The 16,435-nt window shown below is 48.6% G+C and overlaps 1 protein-coding gene across 1 annotated transcript in view; it reads right to left on the reverse strand.

Moving 5' to 3' along the window:
• Catsper3 (cation channel sperm associated 3) overlaps positions 1-16,435 on the reverse strand; it is a 46,737-nt gene that overhangs the window by 19,500 nt on the left and 10,802 nt on the right. Inside the window, exons 3-6 of the mRNA XM_051194545.1 lie at positions 11,477-11,716; positions 1,563-1,745; positions 724-864; positions 202-321 (exon numbers count right to left, since the gene is read on the reverse strand). Of these exons, the coding sequence (XP_051050502.1) occupies positions 202-321; positions 724-864; positions 1,563-1,745; positions 11,477-11,716 (684 nt within the window). The remainder of the gene's footprint in view (positions 1-201; positions 322-723; positions 865-1,562; positions 1,746-11,476; positions 11,717-16,435) is intronic.

Consider the following 16,435-nt stretch of genomic DNA (forward strand, 5'->3'; position numbering starts at 1 on the left):
GACACTCAGACACAGAAAGGCAAGCATGGCTCTCGTGGCTGCAAGGGAAGAGGTCTGTCTTACCTGAAGCCACATGTGCCTGAGCCCACCCAACCTCTACTTGAGTCCAAAGTTCTTCCTCCTGGCCATTCTGCTGCCTGTCTGTCTGTCCGTCTGTCTGTCTATCCGCCTGTCTGTCACTTCTCCAGTGGGGCCACCTGCCTGTGTGTTGATCAGTCTGTTGACCTCCTCTTGCTGGCGCCTGAGAATCATCTGCTTCTCCTCTATAAGCGTCAGGTGTCTCTCCACCATCAGCTCCCGCTGAAACTTCTTGATGGAGTCCTAGCAAGGCAGAGTGTACAAGTCAAGATCGTGGTCCCTCTTCGGCACCCTTTCCATCCCCAGCCTTCCTCCTTGCCTAGCTTTCCCTTAAGCTCAGGCCTTGGCAGAAGGGCCCACCACACACAGGGCCAGCCCCCAGCCCAAGCTGCCACCTGCAGATGCAATGGCTTCCTAAGCCCACCCCACTGGCCTGCTGATCCCGTCATGATGTGATGAACTTTGCGATAAGAGTCACCTGACACATGAGAGGGGTCATCTGGCTACTCCACATCACTTCATAAGAAAGACACAAGACCAGCTTGTCTAAGAAACCTGCCTCTACCTGCCACACCCAACCTGAACAGCACACGTGTGCACACGCACAGGCACACACTCATGCGTGCACTACAAGCACAGCCTCACCTCCGTGTGCATGATCATCACACCCACGAACATGTTGAGGAAGATGAAGGAAGCAAGCAAGATAAAGATGATGGTGAATGCCCGGCTCACAGTAAACTTGCGTTTGTCCAGCTGTTCCTGCAGGTTCGTCCAGCCATCAACCTGGTCAGGCGAGACAGGGTATACTGAGCGCAGAGACCCAGCAGAGTAGGATCCCATGTCACCTCTGCTATAGGAGTGGCAAACCCTCTGAGGCGGTTGCCAATTCAGTCTCCACATCAGCCCTTAGGCACCTCCCCAACCGCCAGCTGAAATGTAAGGTACCACTAGTTGCAAGCCTACGTGCCTAAGCGAGTCTCTTCTCTCAAGACCTCCCATTTTCTCCTAAAATGCACAGGGCTATTTCCAGGCCCTTCTTTATAAAAAATAAAAGCAAAACAATCTCTTTAAATGCCAATATTTATATAATTCAAAAGTCTAGACTTTAAGAGTTGGGCTTTGCTTATTCTGGGTGGATCTGTGACAGTTTATTTTTTTTTTTTTAAAAAAAAGCAGTATGCTGTGGGCTTCACGTATAACTTAAGGTTAATCCAAATTAAGTATCATTTGAGAATTCTAGCAAGTTTTATTACCCTGGGCAACACATGGAATGATTTATAAAATCACAGGGCTAGAGACAGAAATGGAACCCACTGGCCTCTGACTAGCCCCAGCATGCCAACCCCAGCTCCCTGTGCCCACTAATAAGCACCTGAATGTGGGGCAGGCCCCGAAAGAGGCCCAGCATCCGCATGCTCCCCCTTCCTAGACAGTCCCTCTCCAGTTCTGCCCTCGCCACAGTTCCCAAATGCAGTACCTACCGTAGCCAGACTGAAGAGAGTGAAGAAGGCGGCAGCCAGGTTCCCCCAGTTATTCAGGTCACCCTTCTCTGGGATTCCAAACAGGCAGAATCCCAGGATGGCGAAGATGAACATGAGGACGAAGAGGAGAGTCAGCACAGAGGCCACCGTGTAGACCGTCTGCCCCACGGCAGTGATGAGCGTCTGCAACGAGGGTACCGCAGCTAGGCAAGAGCTCCTGGCCGAGCCACAGCGTGCTGTCCAGCCTACCCAGTTCACAGCTGCCCTCGGGATCTCCAGCCATGCCCGACGCATGGTGGTGTCAGCTGAACGACCGATCAGAATTGTGCCACAGAGGGCTACATCAGTTCCAGAGTGGTGCCCACCCCATGTCACGGGTGAACTGTACACACGGTCTCCGGTCTGAGTCACCTTTGCATCTGCCCCAGTGACCTCTCTGAGTCTGTGGTCATCCCTAGATATTGCATTTATGCTTCTCTGCTGAGAGCCAGCCCCAAATGTTCTTTCCACCGGGCCCAGGAGGGACAGGGACACCATCATGTACCTGAGGGCAGAGAGAGAGGGCCAAGAGGACAATGGCTCCCCACTCTTTCTGGGCCTCACCTCACAGGTGGCTCCCACCTTACGACCTTCATCTCCCTCCTGTAAAATGGGTAACTCCCCTGTCTGCCCTTCCCTTGGCTGTCCCTGGAGCGCTCCAGGCATTCATTGCTCAGTTACCATGCTGAGACGTGCACTGAGTGTGCGCCTCACCAACGCTGACCTTCGGAGGATGCTTTCTTTCGCTGTAGTGCTTTGAATAAAAAAAGGCCCCCATAAACTCATATACTTGGTGCTCAGTCGCCAGGGGATTAGAAGGCTTAGGAGGCGTGGCCTTGTTGGAAGAGGTGTGTCACTAAGTGGGCTTTGAGGTTTCAGAAGCCCACAGCAGCTGCAGACTGTCTTTCTGCCCGCTGCCCCTGTTACCATGCCCTCTCCTGCTGTGGACTAACCCTTCTGCACGCTGTGAATACACATTACTGTCATTGGTTCATGCAGGCTGACAGGAAGTTAGCTGGGGCAGTCACACTGAGAGTGACCAGAGGGAGGAGGGCGGGGCCGACGGTTGCCAGCAGATGCAGAAAGAAGAAAGGCATGACATCCTGAGAAAAGGTCCCAAACCACATCGAAAAGTACTCACAAGGGATATGGGTTAATCTGGGCAGTGGCGGCGCACGCCTTTAATCCCAGCACCGAGGAGGCAGAGGCAGGTGGATCTCTGTAGATTCAAGGCTAGCCTGGTCTACAGAGCTACACAGAGAAACCCTGTCTCAAGAAACCAAAAACCAAAGGGGGGAAAAAAAAAGAAGAAGAAGAAAGAAATATGGGTTAATTTAAGTGTAAGAGTTAGCCAGTAACAAGCTTGAGCTATTGGATGAGCATTTATAATTAATATAAGCCTCTGCACGGTAATTTGGAAGCAGCTGCTGAGATAGGAAAACTTCGCCTACACTAACCCTCTGAAACTATAAGCAAGCCCCTAATTAAATGCTTACTTTTATAAGAGTTTCCACAGGGAGCCCATTCTATATGGAGAGATACCTTGCCCAGCCTAGACACAGGGGTGTGGGGGGTGGAGAGGTGCCTTGGTCCTGCCTTAATGAGATGATGGGGCAGACTTAGTAGACTTCCTAGGGGAGGCCTTACCCTCTCCAAGGAGCAGACGGGAGGAGGAGGGGGGAGGAGGAAAGGAGATGGGGGAACTAGGATTGGAATGCAAAAAATAAATTAATAAAAAAAAGATAATCTCATACAAGTTTAGGGAAGAGTGGCGATTCCCAGGCGCTAGTGAGGGAAAGTAGAGAAAACACTAACCAATGAGTGTTAAGTTGCCATTACATAATAAGTAATTTGGGGATGGTGTTATTCTGTAGAATTACTATTGAGACTGTAGTACTGTATTATGTCTCTCTAAAAGCTAAAAGGAAGAAGACTGAATATGATAACAATTAAGGAGATATATAACTGTGTCTTGGTTTGAACATCTTACATATATATTAACAGATCACATATTATCCCAGTATTATATGTACTCATTTATGTCCTGTGTCAGTTAAAATGAAATATAATAAATGTATAAGTAACAAAAAAAGAGTTGCCTTGGTCATGGTGTCTCTTCATGGTATTGACTGGGACAGAAGTTGATGCCGGGTGCTGATGGTACAGTGAGAGGCAGAAGCAGGCAGATCTCTGAGTTTGAGGCCAGTGTGGTCTACAGAGAAAGACATCCAGGACTGCACAGAGAAAGCCTGTCCTGAAAACCCAGAAAAAAGAAAATAAAAAAGACAGGAGTTGGTACCAGGGTCTGGGGCATTGCTGTGACAGGCCTGACCATGCTGGTTTTTGGAGGCACGTGGGAAACTTTGAGAGTTTGAACTAGGAAGTGGTTGGACACTAAGTAGACCTTGATGGGCCACCCTAGTAGGATCATGGAAGACGACAGTGTTGAGAGCCATTTGAACCATGAGGGCCTAGCTCACGAAGTTCTGGAGGGAAAGAATATTAGCAAGTGGCCCAGAGACCATTATTTTAATATTTTGGCAAAGAATGTTTGCCTTTGTCCTAAAAATTTGCCTGAGGTTAAAGGGGGGGGAGCAAGGGGTAGAGGATGGGGCGGTTAGATCAATGGTGTTGGAAGGGAGATTTCAAGACAGCCTATTATTGACTGTGTCACACGGTTACCAATGGTGACTTATGCCAAACGGAGCAAGCGGGGAAAGGGCAGATACAAAACGTACAGTGTGCCGGGGAAAAGGGTTACCGAGGAGCGATGGCACCAACGCCAGCGCCCAAGGAGATTAAAGTTTGCCTGATGCTAAAGGAATAAAGGGGGTGAAGACCTCTGCTGGCTAAGTTTCCGACCTGTGAAAACGAGTCAAAGAAAAGTTTAAGCAGAGAATGAAACCATCAAAAACAGAAAGCTGGTGAATATGTAATTAAAAGATTTCTAAGTTCAAGACCAGACTGGTCTACAAAGCAAGTTCCAGGACAGCCGAGGTTAGGCAGTGAAGGAAACCACGGAAAACAGAAAGCCGGTGAAGATATAGTTGAACAAGGGAGGACTATGTTCTAGACCCAGCAAGCAGGAACAAGTTGGCAGCTCTGGCCATGTGGCTCTGGATTTAGAGTCAAGGATACAAGGTAGAAGCTATAGAGTCTGTGTCTGAGGAAAGCTGCTGAGGCCAGGCATGTGTCAGGGATATGCCTGCATGAAGACCCAGGAAGGGCTGTAAAGGTAAAGCCCGGGTTGCTCTGGAGACGCCAAGATGTTGGAGATGCCAGAGTTGCGGGCTGCCTGCTGAGGAGAGCTGCTCACAGGGAGTGAACCCAGGCCAAGAGAGGGGAGTGTGTTGCAGTCAACAAAGCTGAAAGGGGCTGACCGTTTGAAGAGCCCTTTGGCATCTGATTGCAGTTGCAGAATTTGGAGTTTGCGCTGCTGATTTTAGGTCTTGCTTTGGTCCAGGATTCCCTCACTATGTTCTCTTTCCCCCCTTTTGAAATAGTGATGTATATTCTGTGCCAAAGTATATTGGCAGTCTGTGATCTGCTTTTTTGATTTCATAGGGGGTTACAGTTAAGAGAATGCCAGCAGTCTCAAGCTAGACTTTGAACTTTTAAACGGTGTTGACACTGTGATAGACTCTGGGGACTTTTGGAGTTGTACTGAATACATTTTTGTATTATGTTATAGCTACAAGCCTATGGAAGCCAGGAAGTGTGGAATGTGGTAGTTTAAATAAGAAAGGCCCCCATAAACTCATATACTCCGTATTCACCAGAGAGTGGCACTATTTGAAAGACTTAGAAGGATTAGAGGTGTGGTCCTGTTGGAAGAGGTATGTCCACTTGGAGATGGGCTTTGAGGTTTCAAAAGCACAAGCCAGGCCTAGTCTCTATTTTTGCCTGAAGATTAGGCTGTAATTCTCAACTACTTCTCCACAGCCATGCCTACTGGGCCTGTGCCATGCTCCCCACCATGAAGATAATGGACTAAACCTCTGGAACCGTGAGCGAGCCCCCAATGAAATGCTTTCTTTTGTAAGAGTTGCCCTGGTCATGGCGTCTCTTCACAGCGATAGGACGTTGACTAAGACACAGACAATTTCAAACAGGTGGCTAGTACCCGGGGTGAAGGGTCAGCAGCTTAGAGGACCATTTGTCCTGGTCACAATACAAGGGCAGAGTGAGGAGTGGCTGCTACACCCTTTCCCCCATGCCACTACCTCTAATCACCAGCGACCCTGAGCACAGTGGCCCCTAAGACTGGTTTAGCACTAGGAAGACAGCTTGGAGGTGGCAAGGTCACCTCAGGGAAGTACACTGCCCTAAATGCCCCTGGGGAATGAGAGCAGTGTTTTCAAATTCATTTGGAAGAACGGAGGTTTGACAAGCCTGTCCCCCTGGCTAAGGAGAGATAGATGGACCCTTCTCAAAGCTATTATGAACCGCTCCCACAGCCCTCATGTACTTGGGCTCCACAAAGAGTTGATGGGTTTCTTCGGAGGGGATGGTCTCTGGCATAATCGAGAGTCACAGTATGACAGTATTTGGGGCGGGGGACGGGAAAAGAAGCATGTTTGAGGGCAGCAGAGCACCGAAGGCACATGCTTGGGGATGCTGCCCCAGCCCCTCCCGAACTCCTCCCTCTGCTTCCGGTCTGCCTCACCACACACTGGGCAGCCGAGGAGAGAGGACCCTCCTGCCGTGATAGCTATGTTCTAATAAAACAGCTGGAGATGGAAGTTAGCCATAGCCATAGAGCCAGGCAGTGGTGGAGCACACCTTTAATCCCAGGACTTGGGAGACAGAGGCAGACGGATCTCTGGGAGTTCAAGGCCACACTGAGCTATACAAAATTGATCCAGTCTAAAAGACAGACAGGTCTCTTCTCTGCAGAGACGCTTAGCAGTCACCATGTGAGCTGCCAAAGGAGTCAGAGGTCCAGACCCTTCTCTGAGGTTTTGCTTGGGTTTCCACAGAAAATGAAAAGCTGTGGATTCCTTCCAGACTATTATGGTTGATCAAGTAAGACCCCCTGAAGCAACGGCCCAGGTGATCCAACATCTAAAACAGCTGAGACAATACAGCCTTACACATTAGTACAGTCAGGATCTGGCCAGGTTTCTGGGTTTTTTTTTTTTCAGGATCCCCATGGTATTAATAGCACCCCCAAAGAGCAGGAAGCAGTTTGGAGATAATGATGCTCAAATTCCCGAATATTGTTTATAAATAACTGTTTTCACTTAAATGGCCAATGATCACAGTCAATCTCTTTCTTAAGAGGAAAAAAAGGGGGAATATGATCTAGAAATGAATACTTTGCATTGGTCAACTTTGTGATTGTATATTTCTCCCCTTGTTTAGCTCATTAAAAAATGTAATGTGTAATGTGTAATGTGTAATTACAGATTATTGTCACCTATAATAGCCAAAACTTACAGTTATGCTAGTTAGGTTTTCTAGATATATAGAGATATATTTGAGATGGATAGATAGTCTTCAAACCTTTCAAAGACCTACAGAATATGGCATTTAAAATGGTTTAGGGTTTTTCATGACAATGAGACACAACTGCTCCTGGCATCACCAATTATTTCAGAGAGGAAGGTGGGCACTGAAGAAACTTGTTATGGAGTTTGCTTTCAATATGGCAAGACTACCCATTTGGGCAAGAAACTGCTCTTGCCTGGACTGTTTGACTTTATGTCCAAACTGGACATGCAGGACCCACAGGAAAGTGACTGCTGAAACAAGATGGACATTGCTGTAGAGTTCCTGCTTCATGGAAGAGTCTGGCAGACATTCTTCAGGACTCAGAGAGAAGTGACTGACAAACTGCCAATACAGGCGGACAGTTTAAAGTTTCCTGCTTCACTGAGAGAAGTCTGTCAGACACACAGTGACCTATGGGCTGATGATGGAACATTACAGAGGAACTCTGAATGACTGTCCAGGCCGCAAGATGTCTCTGTCATTTCTAGAGTTTATATACTATCCTTCTCAGGTCTTTGATGGAGTTGAAGACAGATAGTTATGGTTATAGTTTTCCTTAGTTAAGATTAAAGATAAGTTACAGATACGACTTGAGACTCACAAAGATAGGATAGATGATAGAATATTTTCTTTAAATTTTGCTAAATGTTAATGGACTAAATATTGCTAACTATAGTTCTTATTTGATAACTTTTGTTATATATTTTGCTATGTTAAAGTTAAAACCCTTTTTATTTAGACAGAGAAGAGGGGTGATGGGAATGTCCTTCTGTATATATGTTTCTCTTATTGGTTAATGAATAAAACACTGATTGGCTGATTGTCCAGACAGGGAAAAAAGAGAGAGACAGAGCTCACACAAAGGTGATCCCAGCATTGGGATCCCACGCCTTTACTCCCACTAGGGAGATGGAGACAGGAGAGACATGGCTGGGTGGAGAAGGAAGGTAAGGCCAAAGGAGACAGAAACTGAGGAGATTGCAGTCTGAGGTTTGGTGGAGACAGGATCACCCACTTCAGTCGGAGACAGAGGTGAGAGCTACTGGCCTGGCTGCTTTGCTTTTCTGATCTTCAGCTTGTTTCATTAGATCATAAACAATATTTCGCCCACACCCTCCTCCACACACAGGACTGAGGTCAGTACCCTCTACCATATGCTGGACACTTCAGGTGAGTACCCCTGCCACATGCCAGCTAACAGAACGAAGGACATTAAAATCGTGAACCAAAACTACAGAGAGCAAGAGCAGAGGAAGCCCTGGGTGGAATAGTGGGAAAATGTGTGCTATTGACTGGGCACAACCACACCTCAGACTAGTGGAGGAATGATAACACCTCCCCCTGGCGTGAGCGTTCCTCTGGTCCGAGTGTGGATGTTGACAGTGTGCAGAAAATGTCCACCATAGCTTTCTGTCCATTCCTGGGATGTTCACAGATGAAAGCTGCTTGCCCATATTGCTCCTACTGGGATTAGCAAGACCTGCGCCCTTGATCAGCTGAGCAACCTGCTTCCTTGTTTATCTGTACACAGTAATTTCACGTTCCTGTCTGGCTGTGTGCAATAACGCCGCCACTCTGTTCACCTCTATATTATCCATACTCGGAGCTGAGTTTCTGTCTCCATCTGAGCCTGCACTACACTGACCCTGCTTATCTGTCTGTGTGTCTGTCTGTGTCCATCTGAGCTCACAGTACACCGACTCCTGCTTATCTGTCTGTGTGTCTGTCTGTGTCCATCTGAGCTCACACTACACTGACTCCTGCTTGACTGTCTGTGTGTCTGTCTGTGTCCATCTGAGCCTGCACTACACTGACTCCTGCTTATCTGTCTGTGTGTCTGTCTGTGTCCATCTGAGCCTGCACTACACTGACTCCTGCTTGTCTGTGTGTCTGTCTGTGTCCATCTGAGCCTGCACTACACTGACTCCTGCTTGTCTGTCTGTCTGTGTGTCTCCATCTGGGCCTGCAGTACTCTGACCCTTGCTCATCTGTCTGTGTGTCTGTCTGTGTCATGTATTCTTCGCTCCCTCACTGCCTGAATCAGATCCATCCCTGGAGCCTTGCATGGATGTGGCACATAATAAGTTCTCTCCTTTAAGTTGTCCTCTCAATGAATTCTGGTGACAGTTACAGAAAGCTAACTAACACAAAGCCTAAGACAGTGGGAGACACGGAGCGCCACGGCCATGGCACACCTGTGACATCAGTGGAAGCCGGAAGCCAGTGTGCTCAGCGGTAGAACCTACACAGGGCTCAGGAAGTGGCTCTTAGCTCTGAGCCAGCTGTGGACCAGTGGCACCTGAGGTCACAACTGAGCCAGAGGAAAAGAGGTCACGCTCTCTGCAAGGACCCTGCCACCCACTTAAGGCCACGTTCTTCGAGCACAAGCCCACCGGGTTCCAGCATCGAGCGCTGATACAGAAACTCAGTCTGGAGGGTGGGGCCTCGTCTCTGAAGCCCTGGCCTTTTGACTTCTGTGGTCTAGCGGGAAAGCGGCCTCGCCTTTGGACTTCCCAGTTGCTAGGAGAATCAGTTCTTAGTACCAGTTAGCTCTGACTCCATTGTTGTCCTCTTAGCCCTGGGGACTTCTGGGTGCCTTGGAGCAGAACAGGTGGCCAGGCCCAGGACACGGAGGAAGCATCCTCCAGAGCACCTTGGATGTGGGGAAAGGACTAGGCTCAGGCATCAGGAGCGGGAGGTGGCGGCTCCAGGCTGGAATGCGGTGAGCAGAGGCAATGGTGCCCCGATAGCTGGGTGCTTGTCTGTCAGGGCTCTGTGTGAAAAGCCAAGGAACCGGCCTCGTGTAACAGACGAGCAACCATGACGTGGCGGAATTGACATTTCAATGATTAGGGGTCAGGAACTAAGAACTAGCTTTGAGGACCGAGGTTGCTCATCTGTTAGGGGATCCTGTAGACTTCAGTTGACAATCTGGGCAGCTCATGCCTTTAATACCAGCACTCGGGAGGCAGAGGCAGGCAGATCTCTGAGTTCGAGGCCAGCCTGGTCCACAGAGTGAGTTCCAGGACAGCCAGGGCAGTTACACAGAAAAACCCTGCCTCAGAAAAACAAAACAAAAGAAATAATGTTACCTCCTGCTAATTTGTCTGACCATAAGGCGGGTTGGTCTTTACCAATATGAACTTGGTCTTGAAACCAGTAAGAAAGCATGATTAGCTTCACTCTACAGATGAATAAATTGAGGTACAAGGCTGCTTGCCATTAAATGCCAAGGCTCTCCTGCCCAGAGAAATGGTGTAGCAGTCGAGCACAGGCTGCTCTTACAGGGGACACAGGTTCAGGTCCCAGAACCCACATGCTGTAACTCCAGGTCTAGATGATCTGATTTCCACAGGCACCAGGCACAGATATACAAATGTACAGGCAAAGAAAAAATGAATGAACCGCCAAGGCCAAGCTCTGAAAGCTGTGTCTGGCTGCACAGGCCACCCTGAGCCGTCCTCCCTCTCCATGCCCTGCCCGCTGCCTTTCATATGGTGCAGCTGGCTGTGAGCTGTGGGCCAGGGTTAACCAGTGCCGGGCAGCTCTGACCTCTGGCTGCCATGCTCTTTTGATGGGGAAGGTCCCCTCATGTTGATGTTGGTAAGGCCACTCCGGAGGCACCATTCCCACCGTCTTCCTGAACATTCTCCAGAACATTTCGGAACAGGTCTCAAGGCTGACTCATACTCAACCCACCCTACAGCTAGGCCCCCTGAGCCCACGCTTGCCCAGGTGTCTGCTCTCCAGGAAGAGGCTTGTCTGGGTCTGCTGTGTATCTGTCCAGTCAGGGTGTGCCTGGGCCCTAAATGCGAGCTGTCCCCCGGCACACACCCACAGCCTCATCCCTAGTGTAGTCACACACCTGTGTATGCACATGTGTGTGCTCAGGCCTCCTCTCCGATTCCAAGCCAGGCTTCCGGGGAATGGTATCTGTACTTCCTGCCCCACTTCCTGAACTGCTCTCTCCCCTTCTCTTGAGTGACCAGCCTCTCTGATGTTGCTAACAACCTCTTGTTACTTGTCTGACAGGCATTTCTCCAGGTTGCCTCCTCAGGGCAGGTTCTCCTGGCCTGGCCATTGCTTGGTTTTCTCAGGGCTGCATTTGTCTCTCTCTCTGTCTCTCACTCTCTGAGTGAGGTTTTGGTTTTTTTATTTGTTTATTTTATTTTGTTGTTGAGGCAGAGTTTCTCAGGGCAGCCCTGGCTATCCTGGAACTCACTCTGTAGACCAGGTTGGCCTTGAACTCACAGAGATCCTTCTGCCTCTCCCTCTCAAGTACTGGGATTAAATGCATGCACTACCATGTCTGAGTAGTCATTCTAACACACACACACACACACACACACACACACACACACACACACACACACGGTACTCACCCTGATGCCTCTGCTGTAGGAGATAAGCTTGAGAATTCGCAGAGACTGTATGCCATCAGCAATGTGGAGGTATCTGTAGCGTCTTCCCTTGATCTTGCGGAGGGTATAGGGTATCAAGATAATAAGGATAATGGCCACATCCAGTAGGTTATAGCCATCCCTCCAGTATTTAGTGGGGTCCACATAGACCTTCATGAAGAACTCACAGGTATAAATGGAGACAAAGAGAATCTCTGAGACCTGCAGGGGTCACAGGGATTAAGAGATCAAAACAAGTGTAGAGCCCCATAGTCCTGGCCCCTCCCTGCTGAGACCACCCAGTCAGTGTGGAACCCAGACAGACCCCACCCAGTCAGTGTGGGACCCAGACAGACCCCACCCAGTCAGTGTGGGACCCAGACAGACCCCACCCAGTCAGGTGTGGGGCCTAGGCAGACCCCCAGCTCTATTACCAAGCCTGGGTCCTGTCCCCTTCTGAGGCTTCCTTGCCTGTGGCGCTAAGGCTAGGATTAGGTTTCCCCTAGATGTAAGGCATGACTGACCGACTGCACTGTAGCTGGCAGATGGCTATAAATGGCTATACTTACAAGCCTGATCAATATTTAACATAGCAGGCTACCTGACGACTATTCCCCAAAAGAAAGTCACAAGTTTTCTGGCCATCATGAATATATATACTTTTAAAGAAAAATATACAAATATATAGTTATACTTAATCTATTACCTTCGTCATACAGAAAGACCAGTCAACTAAAGTCATCTGTTTTTGAAGGACATATGTTTGTTTTTTTCCCCCGATTTGAACTGATCTCCTCCAAATACTCCCATGCCTACAACTCTGATGGCTCTATGATTGCCAAGGGGTCCTCCTAAAGACATCTAAGAGTTTCCTCTTCATCAAAGTCCATTTGTCATCTAATATTCATTCACCCACGACTGAAAAGCCCTGTTTTAGGCAGTGGGAAATAAATGGTCAAGACAGATGCCAGTGTTGGGGAACTTTGAGCTGGGGAGCGATAGGATCTCAGCCCCTGTACAGTAGAAGAGACGTCAGGAGAGCTGGCAGGAGCAAGGTAGGGGGCAGGGAGGGACAGTCACCCAGGCAAGGAATGTGAGAAGGGCTCTGCATAGCGGGTGGGTTATACGTTGACCCAGAATGAACGGGGAGAGACATCCAAGCAGCCCCTGGTTTCAAACACTGCACCTGGCGAGATGCAGGTCTTTGGATGAGCTTGCGGTGAGGTAAAGGAGTGCGGTTTCGGAAAAGTGGAGCTTGGACATGGCCATTCTCTTTTTCGGGTGTTTGCATCGTTTCCTGGCTCTCTGAGAGTTTGTGACAGGTTTCATGGCCCTGGATGTCGCTTTTCTCCTTCACACAGCCCCTGTCTACCGTTGGGCATGAATTAGCTCCATGAGGTCGTGGGTGGGGCTGGGATGCCCATGTATGGAGTAAATGGAGGCGTTTATGTCTAGAATTAGACAATCCTCCCAAGTGTGTAAAACCTTCAGTCCAGATTAGCCTGGTTTTCAGCGGGTGGGGGCGTCGGACTTCAATGTGAGACTTTCTAGTTGGAAGGTCATGTGATGGCTGTTCAGAGTTTGAAGGTTTTTATTTTCTTACAGAGAGCAGGTTTGTAAATGCTTTTCTAGAAAACTGTTCCAGCTGGGTTTTCAAATGTACCGGCATTAGTTATCAGATTTTCTTTTTAAAGTTACAATTTCTTTTATCCCATTCTATTTATTTAGCTTTGCACATGTGTGTACAAGGACACTGACAGGTGTCACAGCGCTGTGTGTGGAGGTCAAAGGACAACTTGCAAGAGTCGGTCCTGTCCCTGTTCATGTGGGTTCTGGAGATCAAACTCAGGTGGTCAGGCTGGGCAGCAGGGCAGGCGCCTGTACCCACTGAGCCACCCTGTGCCAAATTATCAGATTTTGAAAGTGTCTTCTTTTTTATTGTCACGTGAAGAAAGTTACTTTACCTGGGCTTTGTGCTTGCTTTCCCGGGACTGAATCTGTTTTCTATTTCATTAACTTCCGCTTTTACTTTTACTGTTTCCTTCTCCTGTTTTTGCTTTCATTTACCATGCTGCGCCTTCCTCCTACACTGCAGCTCTTTACTTTCTTTCTTCTCTCCCTCTGTCCCCTCCTGTCCCCTCTGTCCCCTCTGTCCCCTGCCGTCCCTCCTGTCCCCTCCAGTCCCCTGCCGTCCCTCTGTCCCTTCCTGTCCCCTGCCGTCCCTCCTGTCCCCTCTGTCCCCTGCCGTCCCCTCCTGTCCCCTGCCGTCCCTCCCGTCCCCTGCCGTCCCTCCTGTCCCCTCCTGTCCCCTGCCGTCCCTCCTGTCCCCTGCCGTCCCTCCTGTCCCCTCCTGTCCCCTGCCGTCCCTCCTGTCCCCTGCCGTCCCTCCTGTCCCCCTGTCCCCTCCTGTCCTCTCCTGTCCCCTGCCGTCCCTCCTGTCCCCTCTGTCCCCTCTGTCCCCTGCCGTCCCTCCTGTCCCCTGCCGTCCCTCCCGTCCCCTGCTGTCCCTCCTGTCCCCTCCTGTCCCCTGCCGTCCCTCTGTCCCTTCCTGTCCCCTGCCGTCCCTCCTGTCCCCTCCTGTCCCCTGCCGTCCCTCCCGTCCCCTGCTGCCCCTCCTGTCCTATTCCTTTTCTCCCTTTCCTTTCTAGATGTTGGGGATCAAGCCCAGGGCTTGTGTACACTAGGGATGACCTCTACTCTTGAGGTACAGTGCCAGTCCCCTATTAGCTTATTATTAGACTGTGTCTGGATGGTGTGTGTGTGTGTGTGTGTATGTGTTGTGTGTTTGTATGTGTATGTGTGTGTATGTTGTGTGTATTTGTATGTGTATGTGTGTGTATGTGTGTATATGTGTATGTATGTGTGGTGTGTGTCTCTGTATGTGTGCATGTATGTGGTGTGTGTGTGTATGTGTATGTATGTGGTATGTGTGTCTCTATGTGTATTGTGTGGTGTGTGTGTATGTGTATGTATGTGGTGTGTGTTTGTGTGTGTATGTGTATGTATGCGGTGTATGTGTATGTGTATATATGTGGTGTGTGTGTGTATGTATGTGTGGTGTGTGTTTGTGTGTGTCTGTGTGTTTGTGTGTGTCTGTGTGTCTCTGTGTGTGTGTGTATGTATGTGGTGTGTATGTGTATGTATGCGGTGTGTGTGTATGTGGTGTGTGTGTGTTTGTGTATGTGTATGTATGTGGTGTGTTTGTGTGTGTATGTGTGTGTATGTGTGTGTATGTGTATGTATGTGTGTGTGTGTGTGTAGGCACAGTGAGCATGTGGTTGTCAGAGGACAATTTGTTGGATGGAGCCTGTCCTCTCTTCCACAAGGAAGCCTGAACTTGGGTCACGTTTTGGTGGGAGTAGAGGAACTTGGTCTGGTTTGGTTTGGTTTGATGTAACTATGATCCATTGTAATGGCCCCTTTTTTCCTCCATATTTTATTACTTTGGGCCTCCTTTGTCTGCTTTGACCCTACAGGTTTTCTAATCTTATCTGTCTTTTCAAGGAAGCAATTCTTTGATTCTTTATCTTGTTTTATTCATTTTTATTTCACTAATTTCTGTCATGATGGCAATTATTTCTCCCATTTGCTAATTTTAGGTTTTATTCATGGTTTTCCCAGTGCCCTGAGTTGTGTCTATACATAATCTGGAACCTAATTTCTCTTATCATTTTGAAAGGATTTGTGTTGGGGGGGTCACAGCAACAGCATCCAGGGGAGTCAAGGCACTGGTCCACTCCACCCACCTTTCTGTGGGTTCCAGGGATTGAACTCCATCCAGGCTTGTGGGACAAGCACCTTTATCCAGTGATCCATCTTCTAGCCCATCCAATTGTGCAATACAGACACTTAGGGCTGTAACTTTCCCTTTTAGGATTCTTTCATTGACACCATGGGTTTGATGTGTTGTGTTTTCATTTTCACTAGTACTCAGGGAATGCGCTTAAATCCTCCTTGATTTCTTCAAGGACCCATTCACTGTGCAATAGTGGGCTCTTTGGTCTCCATGAGCTTCTCTTGCTGTTGCTTTGTAGTTTTATTTCCCACTGAGATCAGATAAAATGCAGGCAATTATTTCACCTTTCTTATATTCATTAAGATTTAGTGCTTTATAATAGAAACCTATGGCTATAGTCCCCAGATAACTTGGTATTTACCACTAAATTTTTTATAAATCCCCCATTATTTTTTTAACTCCTTGCAGACTATCTGGTAAGGACTCCAAGTGCTGTGAGATGGATCAGTGGTTAAGAGCACGTGCACAGGATGCGAGTTCATTCCCCAGCACCCTCATCAGGTGGCTCAGGACCGCTTGTCACTCGGGATCCAGGAGATCTGACGTCCCCTTCTGGCCACTGGGCATCAGCATTCACCTACATACAGAGATACACATAAATAATATTTTAATCCAAGTAGTGTGACTGAAGAACATTCTAGTCTCCTGGCAGTAGGCAGATGGCTCCAAAAGCTAGAACGCACTCAGGTCCATCACAAGCAAGGCTGCAGATGCTTCCTTTCATAGCAGGCACATAGCATCTGCTGGGTTCCTGTTGATGCTCAATGCCCAGGTCCATGGCTTCCCCACAGTCAAGGTGGGTGGTGGCATGCTGTCGTTTCTTTTTAATGTGTCAGCTGGAATACTTTATAGAAATTCCACGCACAGTGGTACACCTGAAGTTCCAATACTTGGGAGGCTGAGGCAGAAGGTTCATGAGTTTGGAGCCAACCTGGGCGGCAGAGCAAGAACTTGTCTCAAACAGTTAGGAACTGTGAATGAGCAGTTGCACAATAGAGGATTCATTAAGGTTAGGGTTTATCAGAAATACCAGCAAAGCTGGACTCTTTCCTGTGACTTCCGTTTCAAGAGGACAGCTTAGTCCCTTACCTCCTCGGCCTTGGTTCAATCTTTGAGGATTTTCTAACCATAGTACTTATTATCAT

Source organism: Phodopus roborovskii, unplaced genomic scaffold (genome assembly GCF_943737965.1).
Source record: "Phodopus roborovskii unplaced genomic scaffold, PHOROB, whole genome shotgun sequence".
NCBI lineage: Eukaryota > Metazoa > Chordata > Mammalia > Rodentia > Cricetidae > Phodopus > Phodopus roborovskii.